Consider the following 27417-nt stretch of genomic DNA (forward strand, 5'->3'; position numbering starts at 1 on the left):
GTATAAAAGGACTTGTTCCAGGAATCTGGACTTCTTGCCTCCCTGTGAGGAGATATTTCTCCTTATCTGATCCTGGGACTTGAAGTCCACAGGGCAGAAAATCAGGAAGAAAAGATGAACGTGGCAGGAGGGAGAGGAAGAACAAAATGAAACACACAGGGGCAAGCTGAGGGCCACAGGACAGATTGAAATCTGTGTCAGTTCTTGTTGTCTCTGACCTTGATGGTACACATATCCTCCAAAAGCCATGTCCTCAATGTCACGGAGTTAAACACAGTCACCTGGCCAAGAAGTAAGAGAAGATGTAGAGAGTGCCAAGGAAAGATAAAGTAGTTTGAGTTCTGGCCACACCTCACATCATTGAGATGATCTAGTAAATCAGAGACAATGTGTGTGATCTACAAAGTGGCTGCTTCTTGCTTTTGTCCTCCAACTCTCCCACAAGACAGTTTTTCTAGTAATCTAACCTAACTAGAAATACTATACACAAGGGAATTCTGGGAAATGTAGTTTAGCCTAGCCAAGCTGACATAACACAAACCACCAGAGATGGAAATACTTTTCTTAGAGAAGATACAATAAACAGTTGTAATAACACATGTTTAAGTAATTTTTATTTAAGAAGGAAAGATGAGAGGTATACTTTCTGGGCTCTTAAGTATTTGAGAATATCTTTTTCTTGATATCATATTTCATTAAAAACTTAAGTATGGAGAAAATTCTTGATTTTATTTTTTCCCTCAGAACTCTATAAAAGTTGTTCTGTGTTTTTCCTCTTAATATTACTGAAATGAAAGCAGAAATTCATGAAAGTTTTTGGCTACCTTTTAAGCAATATTATTTTTTTGTCTGAATAGCTTGTAGTATTCATTTTTTGTCCTTATAATGTAAACTTTTTGTCAAAATGTGGTAGATATGGTTCTTGCAGCAGACATTATCAGTAGCCTACCCAGTATCCACTCCCTTGCTTCTTTATCCATCAGAAACTAAATTTTGTTTGAACAATAATGTTCCCAGCCAAAAAAAAATTCCCAGCCTTCAGTGTAGTTAGAGGTGGTCGTGTAGTTTGGCCAGTGATCTCTTCTTTTTAACTTCTTTATTCCTGATCTTGAAATTGGAATGAGACATTGGAGGTGGAGCAGCCTCCATGTGACTATTCCTTCTCCCTTAATGTTCACTTGCAATACACCAGTGAACAAAACAATCAAAGACATTTTCTCTAACTTAAACATTGGTTCAGCTGAAACTCTGCTGTATATCAACATATAATAATATAATTAAATAAGTAAAATATGAAGAATATTGACCATAATAAAAGCAATGAAAAAATATCAGAATATGGAATTCTAGGACACTGGTGGGTGCAAAATTAAATAGGGTGATGAGGAACGTTTCACTGATAGGATAACATTTGACTAAAGACAAAAAAAGAGAGCAGGCCATGCAGTTAGCTAGAGGAGGAACCAATGGTAGTGAGGAATAAACCAATGCAAAGGTCTGAGCCAGGAATGTGTCTGCTATATTCAAGGAAAAACAAGAAACTAGTTTGGAAAAGTTCAGTGGGGATGGGTGGACTAACAGGAGATGAAGTTAGAGAGGAAGTGGAGGGCTTTTAGGCTATTGTGCAGAATTTGTCATCTAATATGAATGAGATAGATAGTTAATAGAGGATTTTGAACAGGGGGGAAATTTTAAAATGATTTACATTTTAAAAAGCTTTTCTTTTGTTTTGTATTTAAACTTTTGATTTGATTTAATTTTAGACTTACAGAAAAATTGCAAAAATTGTACAAAAAGTTCCCTTATATCCCTTATCCCACTTACCCTGTGTTAACACCTACGTCAAACATAGGAAATTAACACTAGTGCAATATTATTAACCAAACTTCAGATTCTTATTCAAATTTCACATTTTTTCTTCACTTATGCCTTTTTCTTTTCCAGAATCCTATCCTAGTTCCCATATTACATGCAGTTTTGTTCTTTTTGTTTCTTTCCTTCTTAGCCTCTTCCAGTCTGCAACAGTTCGTTACTCTTTTCCTTCTTCCATGACCCTGACACTTTAGAAGAACACTAATCAGCAGTTTTGTAGAATGCCCCTCAAATTGTGTTCATCTGATATTTTCTCATGGTTGGAAAGAGTATTAATCAGTTCAGGCTGCCATAACAAAATACCACAGATTGGGTGGCTTCAATAACAGCTATCTATCTCTCACAGTTCTGGAGGCTGCAAGTCCAAGAGCAAGGTTCCAGCCAATTCAGTTTCTGGTGAAAGTACTCTTCCTGGCTTGCAGATGGCAGCATCCCCACTATGTCCTCACTGATCTTCGGTGTGAGCATGCTGTCTCAGTGCATTCTCCTTGGCAGTGGTGTTGTGGGGATCACTCTGATGTCTCATCTTGTAAGGACACTAATCCTATTGGATCAAAGCCCCATCCTTATGACCTCATTTTACCATCTTTTTTTTTTTTTTTTGAAGTATAGTCAGTTACAATGTATCAATTTCTTGTATACAGCATAATGCTTCGGTCATGCATATACATACATATATTCATTTTCATATCCTTTTTCATTAAAGGTTATTATAAGATATTGAATATAGTTCCCTGTGCTTTACAGAAATTTGTTTTTAAATCTATTTTTAAATATAGTGGCTAACATTTGCAAATCTCAAACTCCCAAATTTATCCCTTCCCACCCCCTTTCCCCTGGTAACCATAAGATTGTTTACTATGTCTGCAAGTCTGTTTCTGTTTTGTAGATGAGTTCATAGTGTCCTTTTTTCTTTCTTTTCTTTTTTATATTTCACATATGAGTGATATCTATGGTACTTTTCTTTCTCTTTTTCACTTACTTCACTTAAAATGATGATTTCCAGGTCTACCCATATTGCTGCAAATGGCATTTATTCTTTTTTATTGCAGAGTAGTATTTCATTGCATAAATATACCACAACTTCTTTACCCAGTCATCTGCCAATGGACATTCAGGTTGCTTCCATGTCTTGGCTATTGTAAATAGTGCTGCTTTGAACATTGGGGTGCATGTATCTTTTTGAATTAAGGTTCCCTCTGGATATATGCCCAGGAGTGGGACTGTTGGATCATATGCTAAGTCTATTTTTAGTCTCTTGAGGAATCTCCATACTGTTTTCCACAGTGGCTGCACCAAACTACATTCCCACCAGCAGTGTAGGAGGGTTCCCTTTTCTCCACACCCTCTCCAGCATTTATCGTTTGTAGACTTTTTAATGATGGCCATTCTGACTGGTGTGTGGTGATACCTCATTGTAGTTTTGATTTGCATTTCTCTGATAATTAGTGATATTGAGCATTTTTTCATGTGTCTATTGGTCATTTGTATGTCTTCATTTGAGAATTGCTTGTTTAGGTCTTCTGCCCATTTTTGGATTGGGTTGTTTGTTTTTTTGTTAAGTTGTATGAGCTGTTTGTATAGTTTGGAAATTAAACCTTTTCAGTTGCATCATTTGCAGATATTTTCTCCCATTCCATATGTTGTTTTGTTTTATTTATGGTTTCCTTTGCTGTGCAAAAGTTTAATTAGGTCCCATTTGTTTATTTTTGCTTTTATTTCTATTACCTGGGTAGACTGCCCTAGGAGAAGACTGCTAAGATTTATGTTAGAAAATGTATTGCCTATGTTTTCTTCTAGGAGGTTTATAGTGTCTTGTCTTATATTTAAGTCTTCAAGCCATTTTGAGTTTATTTCTGTGTATGTTGTGAGGGAGTGTTCTAACTTCATTGATTTACCCTTAATTACTTCCTTAGAGGCCCCATCTCCACACTGGCTGGGGGGGGGGGTTAGGGCCTCAATATATTAATTTTAGGGAGGACACAACAATTCAGTCCATAACAAAGGTTTTGTATTTTTGGAAGGACTACCACACACACACAAAAGACTTTATGCAGCATATCAAGGGATTTATGATATTGGTGTGTCTTATTACTTGTATTTATCTTGATCATTTGGATAGGTTGGTGTCTGGTAGGTTTCTCCCCTATAAAGTTACTATAAGTAAAGAGTATTTTGGGGGAGATAGTTTGAGGCAGCAAATCCTGTTTCTTCTCTAACTTCTGCCCACTAATTGTAGCACTCATTGATGAATCTTGTCTGCAACAGTTACTACTAGGACACTTACAATGATAATTCTCTATTTCCCCTTTCCATCTACACTTATTAACTGAATTTCAACTGTAAGGAAGAGGTGTCCCTTCTCCCTCATTTATTTAGTTTTTTTCAGGGTAATACTTTATATAACAATCTGAAAATCCATTCGTTTGGTTTTAAATCTTACAAAATGAGTGGTAAATCAAAGATCTGTTCACTATTCTCTGAGTATGTGTGCTTATATGTCTCTGTGTGGACGAATGTTTGTGTCTGCAGAAGCTTTTGCTTTTTATAGTCATTTTAGCCCCACTTTAACTAACATATAAAGTCTTATTAGTCTAACAGTGCTAAAACCTCCATTAATGCTAGATCTTTAGAGACCGCCAGTGTTCATACTATCTGGGAAACCAGACATGAATGCTGGATCTTAAGTCCCTCTGACCTATATCCTCCAGCTGAGGAGCTTCTCTGGGGAGGTGTGTGTGTGTGGAGGTCTTGGCAGTTCCTTTTCAGAGCTGTGCATTTTCAATCATAGATACCTCGTCTTGGGGCTCAGGTGCTGTGATGTGGCTCTCTCCTGGAATTGCACACACAGGAAGCTGAAGAGCTTGGTGCTGAGAGGTCATCACGGTAGGGGAAGAACCAAGTTCTTTTGGGTTCAGATTGTCAATGTTTTCCTTTTCTCTGGCCTCAGGAGTTCCTGCTGGCTTCTCTTGGCAGCTGTGGATCAGGAGAGGCCTCTAAGGAGGCCCTAGGACTTGGGGCCTCAGCCCCTGAGGAGGCCTTAGGGCTGGCAGATAACCCTGTTCGGAGGCAGAAGGGCTGGAGAGTGCATTTCTCAAGGAGAACCTAGGGCTGGGAGTGGCCCTGGGCAGAGGCGGCCTGTTGTGGGGTGCAGAGGCCCTCTGCACTGAGGCTGTCTTCTTTGGCCATTCAGATCCTTCACTTGAGGTGTGGATTCGGACGACTGCTTCTGGGAAAAATGAAGCCTGCTCTGAAGAGATCAGGATTCTGCCTGGTGATGGAGCTGGGGAGCAAGAAAAAACTTCCTCCTGGGACTCCCCACTGTCAGTGGTGGGGGAGGCCTGGGCCTGGGTGGGGCCATTACAGGCGAGCAGCGGCTCTTCTTCCTCAGAGGAACTTGCCTCGGCCTCCTCCTCTATTTCCTTGTTTTGCAAGGGCTCTTCTTTAATCTTGGAGTTGTCTTCTCTCTGGCCTGGATCAGACGCCAGTTCTTCTTCACTTGCTGAGATGGAGTCCCTCTCGCTCTTCAAGGAAAGTGCAGAGGCGCTGGTAGGTGAAGTCAGAGGGCTGGTGACTGTGGCTGTTCGGATCGGGGGAGAGATGACTAAGGAGCGCCTGCTGCTGCTTGAGAGTCCCTTCACCACAAAGACTTTGTCAGAATGTTGCTTCTCCAGTTTGCTCATCACCTCATAGAGATTGTGGTTCAGCTTGCTCATCTCCCTGTAGAAGACGTCCTTCAAGTTGGAAATGTTTTGGAAGATGGTCACATAACAGCCAATACGACTATTATAAAGAATGGGCAGCTCCTCTAGTAGTTCCTGGTTCAGATCTTCAAACACAATCTGGGCTTTGTTGAACTCATCCTCTGCCTTGGCAGTCTTGGCGTCATCTTTCTTCTTGGCGTTCAGCACTGCCTCCAGGTGGTGTCGGGCACTGTTATACTCCACGAGTTTCCGGCCCCGCTAGGCGATTCTTTCCTTAATCTCACTGAACTGGTCTACATAGTTCTCCATGGTCCTCAAAGCCTGGTCAGCTAACTTCTGTTCATAGTCTTCCCAAAGGAGATCATTATTGGCTATGATGGACTTCAGCTCCTCACGAACATCCCAGTTGCTGCTGTAAATCTCCTGCAGGGTTTCCGACACTCTCTTTGAACTTTCACGCATCACTTTGACGGCTCCTGAGGAAGTTCTTCAGGTCCTTGTATAGCTTGTGGCCTTCAGCCTGTTGGTAGAAGTTGCTGACACTTTGCTCAAACCGTGCATCTTTGGTTTCCACAGTTTTCCCCAACTTCTGCAGTACCTTCTCCTGGGCCCTGCTGAACTTCTTATCCACCTGCTTGGTGAAGAGGCCGGCGGCGCCGCCCGCCTTGCCCTCGGCCATCCTGTCGGCTCCCCGGGGGCGGCCTGCCTGTCTCTGCGCCCTATGGTTTTCTCAAGGCCACTGAGGAGGAAGTGCGGTTCCCGACATGCCTCGCATCCAGCCCGGGGGGCAGGCCTCGCGCTGCACAACCCGCCCCGCCGCCGCCTCGCCACCCGCCAAGGTCCACTCGAGGCCCCTGGCAGCGGCCCACTCCGAGCCCGGGCCGCGGCCCTCCTGCGGCCCTCTCCGTGGCTCCCAGCCGCCCTGCTCCCGGGTGCGGCCCTGAGGCACTGGGGGCCTTCTCCCTCATTTATGCATTTGATTATATATATATATATATATAGCATAGACTCACTGGGTATATTTTATTCCAGGGTTTAAAGTCAAACACTATCATAATTGTTGTTCAAATTATTCCAGTTTTGGTTAATAGGCACTTTTTCAGAGTGTCTTCTCTGTTTTTGATGAGCCTCCATCTTTAGGAGGAACATTCCCCCTTACCTTCTGACATCACAAAATGTTCTAGGATCATCTTGTATTTCCTTTGCTCCAGCCCACCCTGGAATCAACTTATTCAAGGAGCCCTGGTTCCTTACGTTGGAGAATGGTATTTAGAAGCCAAAAACTGATGCTGGGTGTGCTCTTTGTTCTGGAGTATCACTGCTTCTCGGCCCTCAGTGAATGAGTTAGGAAATACGTGAATGTATGCCACACATAGACCCATATGTGTATTTCTTTATCTGTCTGAATATATATTAAAAACCACGAGCTTATACTGATGCCTCTTGTTCCAATTCAATACTACAGGATTTATTTTCGCTTTTTTCCTTTCCTCATAATGTCTTCCTCCAACAGTCAGAAACCTGGCTCTCATTATCTGCAATATATGTACTCATTTGTTCAATTCTAGCGTACACGCAAAAGTAGTTCAGGACTGCTGACTCATACCCCTGAGAAAAACTTTTACTAACTAGATTACAGTGCTTAAGTCTTTAGCTTTGTGCCCAGTGTCTTTACTGCTTCTAGGTTACTTTGGTTAGTTAGTTTTCTTTTTCATCCCCTTAAGTATTATCATGTATTCTTTCACAATACATTTACTTTCATTTGTTAGCATTTGTATTCCAGTTTGGGTTGCCCCCATTTCCTGTTTGGTTTTAATCATTTATTTAGGATTATGTGAAGATTATGCAAGACATTAGCATGATTCTAAGAGCTATACAAAAAGATAGAGAAATATTCCTTGCTAACACATTGCCATTCCCCTCTTCTTTCTATCCCTGCCCCTTTGGTAGTCCGTCTTGATAGTTTTTAGTTTACCTTTCCTGTGTTTTTTTTGCACAAGTGAACAGATGTTTATGTATGTTCTCACAGCTCTTCTTAATATAAAGGGTAACATGTGATGAATACTCTTTTGTGCTTTGCTTTTTTTTTTTTCATTTTATAGTATGTTTTTTTTTCAACTACTCTCCTATTAATGGGCATTTATGTTGTTTCCAATACTTTGCAATTAAAAACAACATTGTAGCTAATACATTTTGTAGCTATATATTTTCATATTGTTGGAGGTATAGCTTCAGGATAGATTCTTAGAAACAGAATTGCTGGCCCCATTGATTGAAAGGTAAATACATATGTAATTTGGTTAGACATTGCCAAATTTCCCTCCAGAAGAATTTGCATTCCCAATTTACATGTACCAATTTGCATTCTCATCAGCAATGTATGAACATGCCTATTTCTTCACAGCTTTGCCAACAGAATGTGTTGCTATATTCTTAAATGTTCCATTCTGACCAATGAGAAATGGTATCTGAGTGGTTTTAATTTTTATTTATTTCATTTTGAGTGAATTTGAATACTTCTCATATGTTTGAGGGTTTTTTAAAAAAAAAATCTTTCATGGCGAATTGTCTGTTCATATATTTTCCTCATTTTTCTATTTGGTTTTTGGTCCTTTCCTCCTCCTTAACTTACACTTCTAACACAATTACTTGGCTATTGTGCTAAGTAAAGGTTGTAGAAGGACACTGGTGGAAGCAGGGAGACAGTTATTTCAATGATTCTAATGAGAGATAATGCAAGGTTGTCACAGTGGAGGTGGTAAACAATGGTCAGATTCCAGGTGAACCTATAATGAAGAATAAGAAAAGGAATATATGTATGTATATGTATGACTGAAACATTATGCTGAACACCAGAAATTGACAGATTGTAAACTGACTATACTTCAATTTAAAAAAAAGAAAAAAAAAGCTATATGAGATTATCACAAGTGAATATAGGTGTAAAACAGACATGTAAGACCTGAGCAATAAGTAACTCCAACAATAAGAGATCAAGGAGGAGGGGAGGAATCAGCCAAAGAGACTGAAGAGGAGCAGCCAATAAGGTAGTAGGAAATAAAAAATATGGTGTCCTGGTAGCAGAGTTAAGAAAAAATTTCAAAGACAGACATAAAAAGTAGCAAATGCTACTGACAGGTCAAGTAAGATAAAGACTAAGAATTGACTGTTAGATGTAGCAATACAATGACTGTTGGAGACCTTGAGAAAAACAGCTTTAGTAGACTGGTAAAAATAAAACCCTAATTTGAGTGAATTTTAGAATGAGAGGGTAGGAGTTTAAGATCATCAGTATAGACAAATTTTAAGAATTTTGCTGTAAAGTATTCAAGCCACATTTCCATATCATGAAATACATTATGAGAAGAAATGTGGGTGCTTGATTCCATGAACAAAAAAATCTTAATAATAAGCCAAAAAATCAAAAGGAGAAAGTAGGCTGAAAAGAGGTTAAAGAAAAAAATGAAATGAAATGAGGATGGAGGCAATATGTCTCTTAGGATGATTTTAGTTGAATTTATTTAACAAACACTGATAGTATATGTATAGTTGGATCACTTTGCTGTATACCTGAAACTAACATTGTAAATTGACATGTCAATAAAAAATAAGAATTAAAAACAATGATACATTGCTATGTGTCAGGCACTATTGAAGGATTTATAAATACAAATTCAATAATCTCTTCCAATCCTCAAATTCCACTTGAGATTGTCCTTCTTCAAACCTTTAAATGTACTCAGATATAAGAGCCCACAATTGTATCTTATTCGTTTATACTATTTCCCTAAGTGAATATATCCAGACCTATGACTTTAAATAATATCTGTTTACTGATGGCCTATAACTATGTATCTCCTAGTGCCCAAATTTAATATTTTAGCTTGATGGGAATATGAAATGTTAATTTTTAATATTTTAACTTGTTTTAATTTTTCCCACAAAGCACACGTTTCTTTAATAATAAAATGTTAAAATTTTTCATAGGTGGTAATTAATGAACTTATATTCCCACTAATAGATAAATTAAGAAGACTGACAAGTGACCATTAGTTATAGCAACATGGAAGTCACTGGTGTCCTTAACAAGATCTATTTTGGTGTGGTAAGGGGAGCAAAACCTGCCTGGAAAAGTTTGGCAGTCCTTCAAAGAGGATATGACCCAGCAATTACACTCCTACGTATGTACTCAAGAGAACTGAAAACATATGTCCACACAAAAACACGTACCAAATATTCATAGCAACACAGAAACATAACATCCTACTAGCCAAAATGTACACAACCCAAAAGTCTATAAACAAATGTATGGATAAATGAAGTGTGGTATATCCATACAATGGAATATTACTCAGCAATTTTAAAAAGAATTAAGTACTAATAGACCTGACACAGCACAATGAAACTTGAAAACATTAAGCTAAGTGAAAGAAATCAGTCACAAAAGAAAATATGCTGAATGATTTAGTTTATGCATATGAATGTCCAAAATAGTCAAATATACAGATAGAAAGTGTACTAGTGGCTGCCAAGGGCTGGGAAAAGGAGAGTCTGGGGAGTGACTGCTAATGCTTATGAGATTTCTAAGGGGATAATAAAGATGTTCTAAAATTAGATCATTTGATGGCTGTGCAGCTCTGTGAATACAATGAACACCACTGAATTATACACTTTAAATGGGTGAATTTTATGGTATGTGAATTATCTCAATAAAGCTGTTACAAAAATACCAAAAAGGCATGAGAATCTGGCTGGTGCTCAGTTTGCATTTGTTCTGCTCCTTCTCAGTATTTTCTGATTTACTGTTTTCTATTTTGTTGGAAATGTACAGATTTTATTTGACTTACTTCCAGGAATTTGTTAATTGTTAAAAAAAAATAACCTTTTCCTCCTTCTCCTTAATCTCTATCTCTACACCACTCTCCAAATCAAAGACAACCAGATAGAAAAATGTTTGTTTGCCTCTATTAGGAAAACTACACTTTACAATTTTAAAAAGTATGAAATATGGCCATATTCAGATTTACTTCTCATACAATCCAAATCACATATGTACATATCAAAAAAAAAAAAAAAAAAAAACAAGGAACCATTCACCTAGGAATAATAACATATCACTTTAAGCAAACAATACATTATATAGCCTAAATTCTAAAACCCATTTTGGATTATATGAAACTACTTTGTCAAAGTTACAAAACAAGTGTCCCTCACGCTTGAGAAATGTTTGAATTTTTAAGTAATGCTGCTATAATACATTTTCTTTCATGAAATTAAAAAAATATTTACATCAATGGTGAGTAGAAGCTATCATCATTTTATGGATAAAAAGACATATACATACACAAGTCAATTGACAAAGCTGTTTAGAGCTGATTTCCTCTCTTGGATTATTAATTTCAGCAGTACACAATAAATACCTATTGCTGGAATAACATCAGTGCAATTTAGCTAAAGATATAAACAATAACAAATATTCCAACTTGGGGAATTCTAGTTAAAGTAGAAGAAAAATAGAAAAATTCTCCTTCCAAAAAAAGGTCTGGACAAAGACCCAGATAGCCCATGTAGATTATTCACAAAAGTCAAAAGTGAATCAACCTTTTCCGTACTCCTTAAATAAAATTTTATAATCAATTTTATAATGAAAAGACAAGTTTCATCTTCAAAGATGCTTTCAGAATGCATCTATAATTAACTTAATGCAAAAGTATATGAAAAACACAGCTATTTCATTCAAGTCTTTTAGCATAGCAATATTTTATTATTTTTGGTGCATCTTCTTACGCATTTCTTCAAGAGCTGCTTCTTTCTCTCTCAGCGCCTGCTTAAGTCTTCTTATTTTTTCATCTCTAATGGTTTCTTCTAACTCTGGTGGTGTCATGGGGAAAATATCATCAGTATAATTTTTATTGAAGGAATGGCTTTGTTCAAAAGCTGCACTTGAACTCAGTGTGCCTTTCTCTTGGTTCTCTTGGGTACAATCTTCTATCTCAGGTCTCTCTTCTTCCCTGGTTTTGCTGAGGCTTGAGAGATTGCTACAGTGTGATACATCTGAAGTTGGTAAAATACTGCTAAAGTCTTGCGAGCTAGTGACATTAGTTCCTCCATTTAGAGCTGTGTTACAAATATTCTCAGTTTTTCTCTTCTTTGTGTGATCCATCTTCTTAGCTGTTTTTGCTTTTCTTTTCTTATCAAAACCCTGTTGCAATTGTGAGTAAGATTCCAAAAGAAAAACAAATATTATCGCTGTATATATAGTGTACTCTCAAATTTAATGAAGTTTGCAGATATAAATATTTAGCAATTAAATTCAACTCAACAAGATCTATTGAGAACAACTACAGCAAGAAATTAGCATTTACTACTGTATGGTATCAAAGTGAATAGCAATGTCCTGATGGTATTCACTGAGAATTGCTTAATTCACATTTTCCTGCTTAAGTTGAGTATTAGGAGCTGTACTGGTCTACTACCAAAACATAACAATTTGTGAAGAGTCTAAGAAATAGAATTTATTTTTTCCTCTGCATGGTAGGCATATATAGCTTACCACTGGGAAAGACTGACTGGTCTCTGATCTGTAGCTCAGGATATTAAACAATGGTAAAATATTTATAAGTAGAATGACAGAAGGCAAAGCTAGAGGGATATTTTTTTTCATCATTATTGTGTAGATTTCTTAAGCTGTTTTTTATATTAAGAGTAATACTGTAGTGAATATTTGCATGCTTATATTTCCTCTACAGTTCTGTTATTTATTTTAGATATGGTCTTCAAAGTAGGATAACTAATTAAAAAGTCATTTTCTTATAATTTTATGATAAACAGCAGGTGAATAAAAATACTTAAAATTAAAAAAAAATTAACTGGGAATGTATTTTTATCTGTGCATACATGGTTCTTTTCAAAACCACTCTGGTATAATACATATATAACTCAAATTTGGTAACAACTATCATTCATATTAATGCACAAGACAAAAAACCCTATCAAGAAAGTTAATACATTTATGTATCTTTGGAGTACATACAAAGGACACTTTAAAATCTATTACCTGTTTTCTCCCTTCCTCCTTCACTATAAATTGTGTCTCTTTGTAAGTATCACTCTTCACCAAATTGCTAAATAAATCAAAACATTCTCCAGAGCCCAAATGGTGAGGAATCCGAGTAAGGCATACTCTCAAATCTTTAGTGAGACCAAATATCTTTTTAAGTTCAGCATCATTCTTCAGATATGCCTTATTGCTTCTTCCTTGAGAATTTTTCCTGTTATTTCTTTCTTGAGTAACTTTTTCTAATGTTGATGCCATCTCATTCTGGATCTGGAATTAGGAAAAAAAAACACACAAACAATACTGCCAATTACTTAAGCTATTTTATCAGACTAGCAACTAAGTGATTATCTCATCTTACTTAAAATGTCACGCTTTAAAGTCCTAAATGGTTGGACTGCTTTACTCTTGCCTTACTACCCACACTTGAAAACCTGAACTTAACTAAGCAAATCCACAATGTTCCCTTGCAATTTTACTTCCTTGCACTAGAAAAGTAGCAGGTAGTCAATTCTGAAACAAATGAAATGAGAATAGAGACTAATGACAAGTTAAAAGTAATCTATATGGCTTTATTTTGGAAACTGTCATGTTTTGGAAAACTCTTATGCCTTTAATCAATCTTATACTTAATCAGAATGTACCTCCTTACATCTCTGAAGTTCAGTGAATTCTGTACTGAAGGGGAGAAATGCTGACGTTATTAAGTAGACCCCTAAGAAGGAAAAGGTGGGTACAAATACTTAGTGAGCACAGACACACGTATCTTAAGTAGAACAGAAAGGTAACTATGTGAATATGTTGGATAATTGAATGAGGTGTCAGAAAGAAGGGCTAAAAAAAGGAAAAGGACACGTCTACTGAAAAAAAAAAAAAAACCCAACCCAATCAAGACGTTGATAAATCCTATTTCCACAAATGACTGAAAGATAAGCCCTGTCCTACCCCTTCCACCACCTACCTAAAAAAAAAAACTGCCAGATATCTCCCTAACACACAAAACAAAGAAACAAACAAATCCCAGCTCTCCTCTATGCATAATAATAATCTGTGCATATACTCAAAGTAGGCTCTGAAATATTTATGTGTGTATATGTATTTCGGTGTACAAATATAAGTATGCACATATACACACACACAGTTTTACTAAGCTTTGAATTCACATTGTCCTTCTCCAACTCTTCTAAACCTTGTTGCTCTGTGATTTGTTTAATTTTGTTTTAAAGACTTGGCATGCCAAATGATTCAAGAGAAAGATATTGCTTGAGTTCTCTCTATCACACTCCTGAAGAGTTTTCTTCTGATGAAAGCTTTGACTTATTTAAGCATTCATGTCTGTATGGTATGTGTGTGATGAAGAGGAGGTTGGGAGAGGAGTGGAAAAGAGGTATCACAGATAACTTTTGAGAATTAAGAAAGAAAAGATTTCTATATACATAGATAAAAAGAACACCCTGACATGGGAGAATTACCTTTGGTTCTTGGTCTCTGAAAACACACTGTTGTGAAGTAACAGTTGTTGCATCAACAGAGGAACTTATTTTCTCTACGCTCTGGATGATATTTCCTTTTCTGGGGGCATTCTGTCCTGTACTAAATCCATCTGGAAAGTCTGGCTTTGTGAATAAAGTCTTACTCTGTTTTAAGCAGTTAATGGATTGGTTCATATTATGTGGATCTGGGGTAGAAAGAAATGGTTTCTCCACTTTTTTATTCTTCTCTGCCCTTAGATTGGCCATGGAAGCAAGTCGGGTATTTGAAAGTGATTTTGTCTCCATCTGGGAAGATTTACTTTTAGCCAAAACAATATTTACAACCTCTCTGGATATTTCTGTGACTGGACTTGAACTCACTATCTGAGATGTATCTTTTCTTGGAATATCAGGAGAAACAGAATTCTGTTGGTCAATTAGTGATGGCAAAACATCTGTCCCCTTTTTAGCCAACAGGTAGACTTTCCCATTAAACATAACCAAAGCATTATCTTTAATAGGCATACTTTTGGATTGTGTCCCACCAGGACTGATGGTACTCAATGGTGGCATATTAATAATATTGTCTCCCAAACTTTTCCTATCTACAAAAGTTTTTAAAATCTTTGAAGCCACATTATTTGAAGATTTAACAGGAACAAGAGATGGAGTGCAAGGCTGTAGATTTTCTTGAAAAATCCATTTCACTGGAGCAGCTTGAGAATGCTGACCACCTTTTAATTGTGTCTCCTTAGCAACATTCACTGGAATTTGTGTGGTATTTAGTATCACTGGCTTTGCTATTTCTGTAACAGGTTTTGGGTAAATGTTTTGAAAGTTCTTGGTAACTACATTTTTCACTGTATTTACAGGAGATACATAAATAACAGTCGGTATTTGGGAGGCCTCAACTGTTCCTGAGGTACTTGTGGTTGCAGATGCAAGTATCTTTTGCTGAACTGAAGGAGGCAATGATGACGCTGGTACAGATTTCACTTCAGCATGGGCTGGAATCTGTAAATGATGCCCAGAAGGCAAAACTGGAGACTTGACAGTCATTGGAAGACTCTGGGTATTTACTAAAATATAAGATGAATCATTTTGTGTTGAGGAGGGAGAAACAGCAAATGTTTGCATGGTGAGTCCATCAATTTTCACACCATGACTCTGAACTTTAGAAACTGATGAAGTAAAATTTTCAGTTCCCACAGAAGTAACTCTAACTTTTTCTGCTGTATCTACTGTTCTTGTAAGAAAATAGTTTGAAGAACTGGCTGGCTGAAAAATGGGCAATTGAACTGATGAACTTGTGGAAGAGCTGGAAATCTGAGTCTTAAAAGTAACTTGAACTGGGCTTCCTGTATTCCCTTTCAAAGCATCAGACATGACTGAAGATTGAACTAGCGGTATAAGATTTCCAGAGGAATTAGGAATTGGAAGTAATTGCAGAAGATTTTTTCCATCCGAGCCAATCGTCTGAACTACTTGGTACATGCAGCCTGAAACACTTAAAAGAACATTGAGTAAATAAATACAACATACTACATGGTATATACATTTTATTTAAAAACATATTTGCAAATATTATTTTTAAAATACAAAAATTCATAAAATTAATGTAATTTGTCACTTTGCATTTTCAAAGTGATATACTGCAAAACAAAGATTTTGAAGAAGTAGAAGAAATAATCAAAGATATGATCAGCTTTGATTTAGATCTTCTCACATGATTAGGCAATAGGTATAAGATATTAGCATTTATTCCTAAAACTAAAAGTAGACTTTTCTAAGGTTTTATGCTGGATAAAATTTTGCCTACTAGAACATGCTCCTCTTACACTATTAGCATTTTCCTTTCTCCTTTTCCTTAAATTCTTTCCTCTTGTTTTCTCCTTTATTATTACTAATCAGGACTCTCATTTCATCTCCATTTATGCTTATTCCACTTCCCTCACTCTTTTCTCCCTTCACCCAATCTGTTCTATGTTCTTCCCTCTAATAATGACTCACAAGTTCTACTGTCAGCCATACTTCTTTGCTTAAGGCATCTCTTACGTTGATACCTTAGGGTGCCACTATTTCTGGAGACTAAACTTAGTTACTCATGTAGGAACCAGTTTCTTCTTTGATTTATTGTTTCAGCACATTTTTGATATTTGGTGCTAAATAGATCTTGGTGTGGCAATTACTCATATTAGTTCCAACTGTCTGTCAGTCCGTATTTATAACAGCAACATCATTTAGCTGAAAGGTTTTCAATGAACACGGAATACACCGGAAGTCATTTTTTTTCAACCTAGCCTATTTTAATCCTGATACTTATGAACTAGTTCTTAGCACAGGTTGTCTGATTTTTTTTTAAAATCTAATACATAACAGTCTCTGTATAATCAATTATTCGTAGATTTCTTGAATGCAGACTCTTCAAGTTGTAGATACCTAAAATCACCTTTCAGTTCTTGGAAAATACTAAGCCCTCACAGGACTCAGGGCCATCACACATGCTACCTAGGTATTTCTCTCCCATCCACATAACTTAAGTCTCAACATAAATGATACTTCCCAGGAGATACATTCTCAGGCCACCTTAACTACCCTTGACCTTCCTTTATAATTAATAGTATTACATCTATCAATTTCCTTCATGGTACCACAAGTTGTCATCATATATTAATATTTTTCACTAGTCAACACACTGTCTCTTATGCTAAATTCCAGCAACGTGGGTAAAGAGTCCATGTCTTACAGACCCAGTATGACCTTCTATGACTAAGGTCAATGAAGAAAAAAACTTAACAAAATATAATAAGCAGACTTCTCATTAGTGCAAAGGTGTGTTTTACTGCCTACAGGTACTTTTAAACCCTCGGGTATTAACACGAATCAAAGCCAAAAATTCTATGCATCCTAGGATGCACTGGAACTCAGTTTTACCTTTCTGCAACCCAAAATAACATAATTATATCTTTACAAATGTTTAAAACAGTTTTCTTGCCATTTGACAGTACTTCAAAATGTTCTATTACTTTCAATAAATTAAAAGGTAATCTTTAAAGAGACGCACGAACAAAGAAAAGTATGAGTTCTTGCTTTAATGACGTGAAGAGAAAAACCCACCTTCACCACCTCCCCATACCCCAAAAAGCAAATATAAACTGGATCAGAACTCATTCAACTTTAACGTATTAAACCAAAATTTAAAGTGTCTGTTACGGTTGAGGTAGTAGGTTTAGTTATGGGGAAAAGGTCAATAAACTATAGCCTGTGGGCCATATCTGTCCCCCACCTTGTTCCTGTGCAGTACACAAGCTAAGAATTGCCTTTATATTTTGAATTTGAAAAAAATCACAAGAATAATATTTTGTGATATGTGAAAATTACATGAGTTTCAAAACCCAGTATTTATAAATAAAATTTTATTAGTACACACTCATATCCATTTTTTTATGCATTGTACATGGCTGCTTTCATGCTGCAACAACAGAGTTGAGAAGTTGCCACAGAGATCACATGGCCTATAATGCCTAAAATATTTACTATCTGGCCCTTTACAGAAAATATTTGTTAGCCTCCAAGCTAGTTCAACTCACAATTCCTGAAAGAACTTAAACTGCTGGAAACATGGACATGAAGATAGGCAATTATTAAGTGAGATAAATGATGTATTTGGATGAGTACCAAAATGCTCACCTTTTCTTAAAACATTCTCTCCTCAAGGTTTCCTAGATGTGACACGTTTACCCCTGTATGACTCCTCAATCTTCTTTGCCAACTCATCCTACTTGAATCAACCTTCAAACATTGGAATTCACCAAAGTTTAGAGTGAATTCTTCTCTTCTTACTCTGTAAGCTCTCTCTAGATGACTTATTTTAGATGCATGACATCAGTTAAATTACCATTTCAATATCAACAATTCAAATATTTGTATCTTAGCTCTTTTGAGATTCAGGCTTTTGACATTTCCACTCAGAATCTCAAATGCTCTTAAAACTCAACATGGCCTTCCCCAGTGTTTTTCCTTCAGTAAGTGGCATCCCAACTATCTTAAAAGCCTATGTCCGAACAAGTTAATTTCTGCTTTCTTACTGTCTGTATTTAACCTATCACAAAATCCTATTGATATTACCTCTTAAATTTCTCTTGATCTGTTCATTTCTTTTCAAATCAACTGTCACTACTATAGTCCAAACAGACATCATCTCTGGCTTGGACATTTACAGTAGCTTCATATCTTCTCCTTTTCAAATTATTTCACACTTGAAAGCTGTCCCTTCTTTGCTTAAAATATGTCAGCAGCTTCCCATTTCCTTTGAGTGGTAGAAAAGAAACCAAGAGATTCTGATACAATGGAAGTCAAAGGAAGAGAGAGTTTCAAAAACATTGGCCAAGTCTATTGAAAGTTTCTGAGAGGCCACGTAGGATACAGGTTAAAAATGTACACTGAAATTAATGGCATAAGTATCACTGATGGCTTTAAAAGAGCAGTTTGGTGGGGAAAGAAGTTGCCAGGAGAGAATTATGAAGAAAGAATATGAAGATGGCAAGGACAGACAACTCTTTTATGAACTTTGACCATAAAGGGGAAGAGAAAAACTGGTAAATAGTTGGAGGTTAAATGGGGTCAAAGAAAATATCTTTCTTTTTTCTTGTTTTTAATGTTAGGTGAACCAGAGCATAAATAAATGCTCATGTTAGTCATCAAGAGGAAGAGACTGTTAATAAAGGAGAAAGAGGGATAATTAATAACGTAAAGTTTGAAAAGGAGGTAGGAAATTGGGACCAGAAGACAGGTGGAGAGATTGAATCATAAAGAGAGCTGATGAAATATTTCTCTTCACTGGAACTGGAAGAGAGGTTCAACTGCAGATCAATTTAAAGCTTTGGTGCTAGAAGGTTAATTCTGATCTAGTACCTTTTATCTGAGCTGTGAAAAAGGACATGACATCATCTGCTAAGAAGAGGAGCAAAAAGAGGAAGAGACTTGAGGAAAATCTGTAAGATTTGAAATAGCTTTTGTGAGAAAATAAGCTGACCTCATAAAATATTAGATTCATCAGGCAGCACTGATTGCCCAGGGAGATTGGTAATGATTATAAATTTATAGTGATATCAATCTCTGCTCTTGGGAGATTTCCCTTGTTTCATGGGGTATAGGCAAAGAGAAAGTAAGTCAATGAGTTCATCCAGGGTTGGGGTGTCTTCAGAACACTACAACAAAAATCAAAGAGGAACAAAAGATTTTAGGGTATTGAAAAAATGATCAAATGATGAAATACAAAATCTATACTAGATGGGATGGAAATGAGAACATGAAGGCTAAAATAGGGAGAAAATAAAGGGAATGGACTGAAAGGCCAGATAAAGGTAAAAAATAGAGTAGGAGTACTTAAACAACTAAGCTAGAAATATAGGAACTGGTGTTTGGAAAGAAGGATGTCTGAATCAAGAACTTTGTAGATGCAGCAATTTCATCTGATAACAAGAACTACAGAAGTGACTAGCTAGTGATAGAATGGAAAACAAACTGGAAATAACGATCTTTGTACTGAAAGACCAGGTGACAAAGAAGTTATCCATATGTAGGATTAGAGAGAAGTCATGTAGGATTAGAGAGAAGATTGAGTCGTGAGTGCCAAGTTCAGTGACAGGAAGTTAGTAGATGGTATTAATGAACCACAATTAGGATCATTTACCAACTTCTGGTCACTGATGTACCAGAAAGTTGTCTTGAAGCCCACTCTCTTCTGCAATCTATTTTCTTTCCCATTATTCTACTCTACCTTATTCTCAAAGATTACCAAAAATATCCTCATAGTTAAACCTGGCTTTACTCTATCCTCATTCCCTAAGGTACTTGGCTGAAATAGGCACAGCTAGCTAATTATCCCTCCATCTTGAACTTCTTCCTATCATGAGTTCCATTGTGTACAATGTTTCTTTTGTCATTCTTAATGTTCCCTTTCTTATTCGTTTTCTGCATTTTAAGCATCCAACTATGACTACTCCCTAAAGCACTTTCTTGACCCTGTTTTTCTTTCAAGACATTCTTCCTTAAAGACTGTACCAATGTTGAAGGCTTCAGCTATTACCTGCAACTATCTCCTTTGCAATAATGACTCTCACAGTCATTATCCCTTCATTCCTTACCCCTAATATTGACCTCAGTTCTACATCTGTGATGTCTGATCAAATATTTTCACTTTTAATACTTTAAAGATAAAATTACTCTCTACTAGAAACTAGTACTCTATCTTACCATCCAGTCATGTGTCAGCACTATACTCTAAGTCACTTGGGTCTTAAAACATCTAACCATCTCTATCTTTACCACCCTCCATATTAACCTTTGATTCACCCACAGTACCTTATATAGATGTTTACAAAGGGTAAACATTCAATAAATGTGTACTGATTGAATTATCGATTCTATAAAGCTTTTTTCCCCTTTTACAGTTCTTACTCGTTCTCTTTCTTGACCATTGCCACTTCCACTACCTAGATCAGACCTGCATCACCTTGTGTCTAGTCCTTATTATCTCATCCCCACATTTGGTTCTAACTTTTAAACTAGTTTTTCTGACTATTGCCATTATAATTATATATTTCTGTCAAACTAAATAATTATTTTCATCCTCTTTGCTCAAAGTTCAATAATTCATCATTGCCAACTCAGCTTGACATGAAAATCATCTACAAACTAGCCCTAACCAACCTCTACAACAGTACCACCTATAACTTCTCAACATAAAATCTCTGGTCTTACCAGAGAGGTCTCTGCTATTCCAGATTCCTATGTACATTATTTACTCTAAATATTCTTCAAGGTTTTTTTTTTTCTTCTCTAATAATTTAAAACATAGTTGTAAATTGTTAATCAATTCATCTTCTCCCTGGAATATATGCTAGTCACTCAAACTCACATTAATTTCTTCCAACCTGGAATCCCTAAAGCACTCCCATTGGTGCCATTAATGCTAGGAGTTAAATATTGCCTTCTATGTTGCCTTTCTGTATTGCCTTTGATCTGTTAGCTAATTTTTAAAGATAAATAAAGTATTGCTTTCCTCAATGAGATTGAAACTCTTCAAGGTTAGAGACCATATCATTGATTTTGTAACTGTTCATCCAATATCAAGCATAGTAGGCCCTCAAAAATTATATAAAAAATAATGCAGCTCTTTCAAACAAAGCAAATATTTCAAATATTGAACTGTCTCAATACCTTTTATTATTTAGTTTCATTTAGTTTATGTACTTCATTTGTCAGTAACAGCTGGCTAACAATAGACGCTTCAACAAACAAGACCCATGCTTTTATAATTATTTGAGCAGGGCAAGCACATTTTAATTGGCATTGTATTTAAACAAATCACACACGCTTCTGATACTTCATTCACATATTTTATTATTTGGCTGCTATATTTCCGCTTTATAAAAAACATTTATATTGCACAAACTATTTTCAAATCTAAGCAGATATTCCCGCTCTTCTCCTCCCATTTCCCCTCTAAAAAGGGGAAGAAAATACAGTTTCTTCTATGTGAATATATCAGTCAAGATTCATATAATCTACCAGAGACCATAAAATCCTTAAGAGTGTGTTATCCTATTCATACTTATATTCTCTACACCTAACAGAGCAACTGGCACATAGAAGACAGTAATATTAGCTGAACTGAATCCCACAAGCTATAATTTTTAAAAATCCGTGATTTCTTAGTAACAAATGAAATGAATTCTAAAAGTTAAACTGAAATGCAGAATGCTAAGGAGAGAAGTGATAAATCAGGGTGAAGTTCATATTTCTTCAATCAATATACATTTTTTCCAGATCTAGAAGAGACCAACCTCCCTTTTAAGATACTAAAACCCTATAAAGAATCTGTTTTCTTAAAGACCATATTCTGTTAGCCAAAATTAGAACTAAATCTAGAACCAGATTCTGCATCCTACACTCTAGTACATCACTTAAGAATAATCAACATGTTAATTACTTTAAACCAGCTAGGATCTGAACTGAGAAATTACACTGGGAAAATAACACAGTTTAAGGCTTTAAAAGAGAATGGAGGAAAACATTAGAAAGATTATGGGCTTCTAATCCTGGCCCTTCCAATTATTAGTTGATTGACTTTGGTAAATTTACTTAACCTCTTTGACTCTTCATTTGTAAAATGGGGACAATAAGACTTGCTATGAGAAGTAAATGAAATAACTGGCTGGGATTATGGTAAACTCTCAATATATGCTAGATGTCATCTTCCATTAAACTATATAATTGGTGCCCAAGAACAAGTAAATAAATGAATCATGTAATCTTTTGAAAATGTGAGAACCTTAATAAAAGATACATTAAACATACTTACAATGTTATGTAATTTCTGACATTTTTCACTATTCTAATTTTTACATGAAGCATTCACAGATTAGAATATGGAATGATAAAAATCTTGCAGGTTAATGAACATTTTGTAGATAATTTTGCAAAATATATTTTTCCACTGCTAGTAGACCTTTTTCCATCTTACTCTCTATGATTTAACATTATGTACATACATAGTATATGCAAGTACATAATGTAACAGGATATATGATAAGATAAATCATATAATACTATATAGATACGTTTTTATAAATAATTGTAATAATAAGCAGTCCAGCAAGGTAGTTACTGCCATTTCCATTTTATAGTTGAGAAAATTTAAGTTCAGTAACATTAAATTACTTATTTAGAATGACATGCTGTCTTGGGCAATCCCATCCACTTTTCTGTATTTACTTTAACATAACCCCAGCATAACAGGGTCCCAAAATATTCATGCATAAATGGAGAAATAAGTAAGAAACAGATTTCAGTTAGCCTGTATGGTATGTGTGTCTCTCTTTCTCTCTCACACACACACAAATCACAAAAGTAACGATAAAAACACTTACACTGTAGAAAACTAAACAAAACTAATAAAGGCACACTGAACTGACAATGAAATATAATCTTTCTAATCAAACCAAGCCCCCTGCTGAGGACACTCATTTTAGCTCCCTAATTAAGAACAAAGGGTCAAAGGCGGATAGAAGCCAACTGCCAATCACATGACATCCTAATTGCTATTATTGTAGGATGTATCATCACAGGCTTTTATTATAATACCTCCAAGCTGATGACTCACAAGTCTCTAATTTCCAGCTCTGACCCTGCCTGAGTTCCAAATTCAAATATCTCTCTGATTGCTTTCTTGGTGTGTTCCTCATCTCAAATTAATTTACCAATATCTACCAGAAAATTGGCATCATAATTGATCCCCTTTTCTTCATGCCAATTCACTGACAAGGTCTGCCTATTTCCCCCTCTATATTTCTTTGAATCCAACCCATTCTATATCAGCTAGTGCAGACTCAGAATCTCTAAAAGGACAACTGAAATAGAATCTTTAATATGCCCGATCCCTCACCCCCAAATCCACACTGACATCAGTTACATAAAATGACATCTGATCATGATAGTTCTTTTCCTAAAATCCTCTGAAGGATCTCCAACAGATGAAGTCTAACCTCTTTAGCAAATCCTTAAGAACTATCTATTTATCCTGCTAGTAGCATGGTATTAAATAAACACCAGTTACTAGTAATACGTCATACTGGTGCTTTATTTATCTATTCCCTCTGCCTGGGCATAGCCTGTATCATCTTTAATTGGATGGCTAATACTTACATTCCCCAACTCAGCCCCTCCAGAAACCTTTCCTAGAATTCCCTTTCTCTATGCCCTCAAAGCATCATCGTATACATAACACTATGAAAAAGTGTACTGTATCATATTCCCCTCTAGACTTGAAGGTTTTTCATGGGCTTTGCCCATATCCTAAATGGAGTAAGTCTCTCCATTTAGCACAGTCTATCATAAAGTAGGCACTCAGTGAACATTTTTTAACCAATTGTTTGAACTATACTGATAATAAATGGTGAACTAGCATATGAACCTAGGTCTCTTTAACTCTATCTTCTTTCTACTGTACCATTCTGACTCCTACTTTGTTCTTTGCATATAAAGCCCAAATCTAAATAAACTTAATGCCTACTGTCACAAATACCTTCCAGATTTTTACTTTGTACTGTAAGATTAAATTTGGGTTTTACATTTTATGCTCTGATGAAGTAAGGGATACTTCTAAACAATAAGCATTCTGTACCACATTACTGAGAAATTTTACAAAAGGAAATAAGTAACTCAAGAAAAACTCAAGTATCTAAAGAAAATAAGAAAATCATTTAGTCATTTTAAGGTTATAAAGAAAATAAATGACTTAGTACCAACAAAAAATATTACCAGAAAACAATAAGAAAATTAACCTTCCAATAAACGAACGAGCTGACATTAACCCAATGATCTACAAGAGTTTACTTGGACGTCATGCAGATTGTTACTTGCAAAACAGAATAGAACCAAATATGAAACCAATAACCAAAATAAGTGTCAAATAGCTTCACAAAGACATCTGGTAACCCAAATATGTGATTTAAAACCTCAGGGATTTGAAGAAATAAATGCATTCAAAGATGATGAAAACAATGCATAAACCAATGAGTTAGTGAACTCCTTATTATTGATGAATATAACTAAAACAAAATTCAATTTGTAATGTTTTAAAAAATATAGAGATAGTCAAAAGGATCTGAAACTGGATAATACAGTTCAAATATACCATAAATAAAAATGTAAGGTTTCTGATTTCTGGTATTGAAAAAGAATGCAATCCTGAAACAAACTGTGTTAGATTTGGGTAAAGTAGATGTCATCAAATATCCAGGTACTAAAATAAGACAGAAGAAATGAACCATCAACAAAGAGTAATTCTATTTTTGCATAACTATACAGGGCAGTCTCTGCCTCCCCTCACCCTCGCCCCCACCCTACCCTCAACTTCCACCAAAAATAAGCCAAAAAAATATACGTACACAAAAGCTGGTTCTTGTTACTATTTGAAATCAACTCTTTCTTGGCAGTTCTTCAATATATTTTTAGCTCACCACTTCTGGTGACTATTTCTTTTCAGAATATTATGCGTGCTTTTTAACAAAGTATTTATTACAATTAGGTTTTGTATCTACTCGTAACTACCTACTTCCTGGGCTAAAATTTGTACAGAAGTAAAGTTGTATCTTATGATAATAACAATAGCTAACATTTAAATAATGCTTTTCCATTTTCGTATACTAAGTATTTTAGTATATTAATTCATTTAGTACTTAAAATATCTCTTAAGTGCTCTTATTTACACACTGGAAACCAGGTCACTGGGTCTCACAGATTTTTTTGTTATTACAAATCTAGGATTAAAACCAGGGAGCCTGATTTTCTTCAAGCATAAATGCTCTTTCTTAATTTTTAAATATCCACTTCCATAATCTCTTCTTCACATTTTCCTTCTGCAGAGACCCATTAACTTTTTTTTCTCACCACTTTTATATTCACAAACCATGGAGAGTACAACTTAAAATACTCTACCTTAGCTAACAATTTTGTTCCTGTTTTATTTCGTCTTAATATAAGCTTTAAAAAAATCTACTGAGTGATAAACTATCGTCTAAGCTTAAAAATAAGTCTTTCCAAAAAATACTGGAATCTCCACCTGTCAAATGTAGTTCCTCGGCATATACATCAAATTCGAGACAGCATTCTCATTACACCTGCTTCAAATACGCTGTTACAATGGATTGATTTTACATAATTTTTCTATTTTTACTTTTCTTATCTTCAAATAAAAATATTACTCTAAATTAAAAAAAACTCCTTTTCTCTTATTTCAGGACAATTTTTGTTTCTATATTCATGTACTCATCAATTACAACAAAAACGTGTCTTTTCCTCCTAAATCTCTTAAATTATAGCTATTTTCACTGAAGATCCAGCGCCACCTGAGCTGCACTTGCTAATAATCCGCGCTGCTTGCTGCGTGTCTTTCTGCGAGTGCGCGAGAATCTTCCAGAAGGATTTGGTGACACAGACGCGCCCGCCATGTTGCTTTTCCTCTCCCGTGGAGATCTACTCTGTCAGCCTATGAAACTTCAGACGCTGGAGTCCTGCGGAGCAAGGGCAGAGGCTGACTGCGTCAGGCCCTGAGGTTTTACGTTTCCAAGAGGGAAGCGCTCTAGGGCTCTAAATGCCGAAGTGCCGCGCCCTTCCCCTGGAGTGCTCACCCACTCGCGTCTGAGCTGCAGAACGTCAGGAAACGACGGCCGATTCGACTTCCTGCTAAGAGACGGGCGAGGGGCGGGTTGTGTCGAGGGAGATTCGAAACCGGTACTTACCAATGCGAGGCGCTGCCTGACTTTTCCTCTGCAGGTTTCAGGAAGACCCTCTGTAGGTTATTGGACATTTTAGACAGGTGGGAGGGGGCAGTACATCCAGGAAAGCGGGGAGTATAGGGGCCGAGGTCCTCCAAGGGGCGAGAACCAGAGCGAGAGAATGTTGGGCTGGAGTTGCCCTGGAGCAACTACGAGGGATTCGACGCGGTCTCGGGAGGGCGTATCCTCAGGCTTCGGAGAAGGCGGCGCAGCCACCAGAAACCGGAAGAATCGGAGCGGCTGACGGGGCGGCTCCAGCCCTAGCCTCTGAAAGAGCAGCAGCTTCGAGTCCCCGCCCCCTGAGAGCGTAGGCCGCCGCTCCAGTCATCCGGAATCAGCGCGGGAGGCGTGGCCCTTAGTGGCACCGCCCCTACCGGCGCCGGATCAGTGGTGAAGACCAAGCCAGGCAGGCTCGGTGGACCCCACCCACAGAAGCCGCCTGCACGAGCAAAGCTCAGCCCGGCACCTTCCGGAATCGTCATATCCGGTTGCCTAGGTGACTGGCTCGCTAAAGCCCCGCCCTTATGCTACAGTCCAATCGTAGGTGATGCTTGCTGTCTCTTCTTCCGGATCAAGTAACGAATCGCAAAGGAAAATTCTTTAAGATATCTACGCAAAATAAAATGTTTCCGGGGTCAATCGCAAATTTTCTGCTTTTCGTTCGCCGCTAGTGTAAGTTTTCCTGCCCCGCCAGTGTTTTAAAAGACATCGGCAGGATCTTTTGGAGTCGTATGCACTCCTGACTTGAGAAAATTTTAGACGCCTGCCTGTGGCGAGCCTTTGTGTTATTACTACTTCCTGAGGGTTTGTCGTTTTTTTTCCTCTTTCGTGAAGCTTTTCCTGGAGACTTTAACTAACAGCTCCCGCCACCCCACGCTCATGCCTCGCTCGAAATTGTTATTGTCTTATAATTAGTTTATTCTCTTAAAGTTTCATTCCACGTATAAATATACTTTTTGGCATCTTTA

At 36.8% G+C, this 27417-nt stretch overlaps 1 protein-coding gene and 1 pseudogene across 3 annotated transcripts; both read right to left on the reverse strand.

Annotated features, from left to right (window-relative positions):
- Positions 1-4251: 4251 nt before the first annotated feature.
- On the reverse strand, positions 4252-9883 carry LOC116665925 (annotated as a pseudogene).
- Positions 9884-10872: 989 nt separating this feature from the next.
- On the reverse strand, positions 10873-26867 carry LRIF1 (ligand dependent nuclear receptor interacting factor 1). Of its 3 annotated transcripts, none has more exons than XM_032487306.1 (4): positions 26414-26867; positions 14106-15604; positions 12634-12903; positions 10873-11778 (listed from the first exon to the last, which is right to left on the reverse strand). In XM_032487306.1, exons 2-4 carry the CDS (start codon positions 15597-15599, stop codon positions 11341-11343), a joined length of 2202 nt encoding a protein of 733 aa, XP_032343197.1. In that variant the 5' UTR covers positions 15600-15604; positions 26414-26867; the 3' UTR covers positions 10873-11340. The 3 variants fall into 3 exon arrangements, with proteins under 3 accessions (XP_032343197.1, XP_006194815.2, XP_014423296.1); XM_006194753.3 differs by having other exon boundaries at positions 14106-15612; XM_014567810.2 differs by lacking the exon at positions 14106-15604 and having other exon boundaries at positions 26414-26856.
- Positions 26868-27417: the final 550 nt, after the last annotated feature.

Source organism: Camelus ferus, chromosome 9 (genome assembly GCF_009834535.1).
Source record: "Camelus ferus isolate YT-003-E chromosome 9, BCGSAC_Cfer_1.0, whole genome shotgun sequence".
Lineage (NCBI taxonomy): Eukaryota > Metazoa > Chordata > Mammalia > Artiodactyla > Camelidae > Camelus > Camelus ferus.

Excerpts from the sequence above, each read along its gene's own strand:
- LRIF1 (XM_006194753.3), bottom strand. The coding sequence starts at position 26,481 with ATGTCCAATAACCTACAGAGGGTCTTCCTGAAACCTGCAGAGGAAAAG. Across the intron at positions 15,613-26,413 it reads TCAGGCAGCGCCTCGCATTG|TGTTTCAGGCTGCATGTACC; the intron begins GTAAGTACCGGT and ends TGTTCTTTTAAG. Across the intron at positions 11,779-12,633 it reads AGGAGGAAGGGAGAAAACAG|GGTTTTGATAAGAAAAGAAA; the intron begins GTAATAGATTTT and ends CAATTGCAACAG.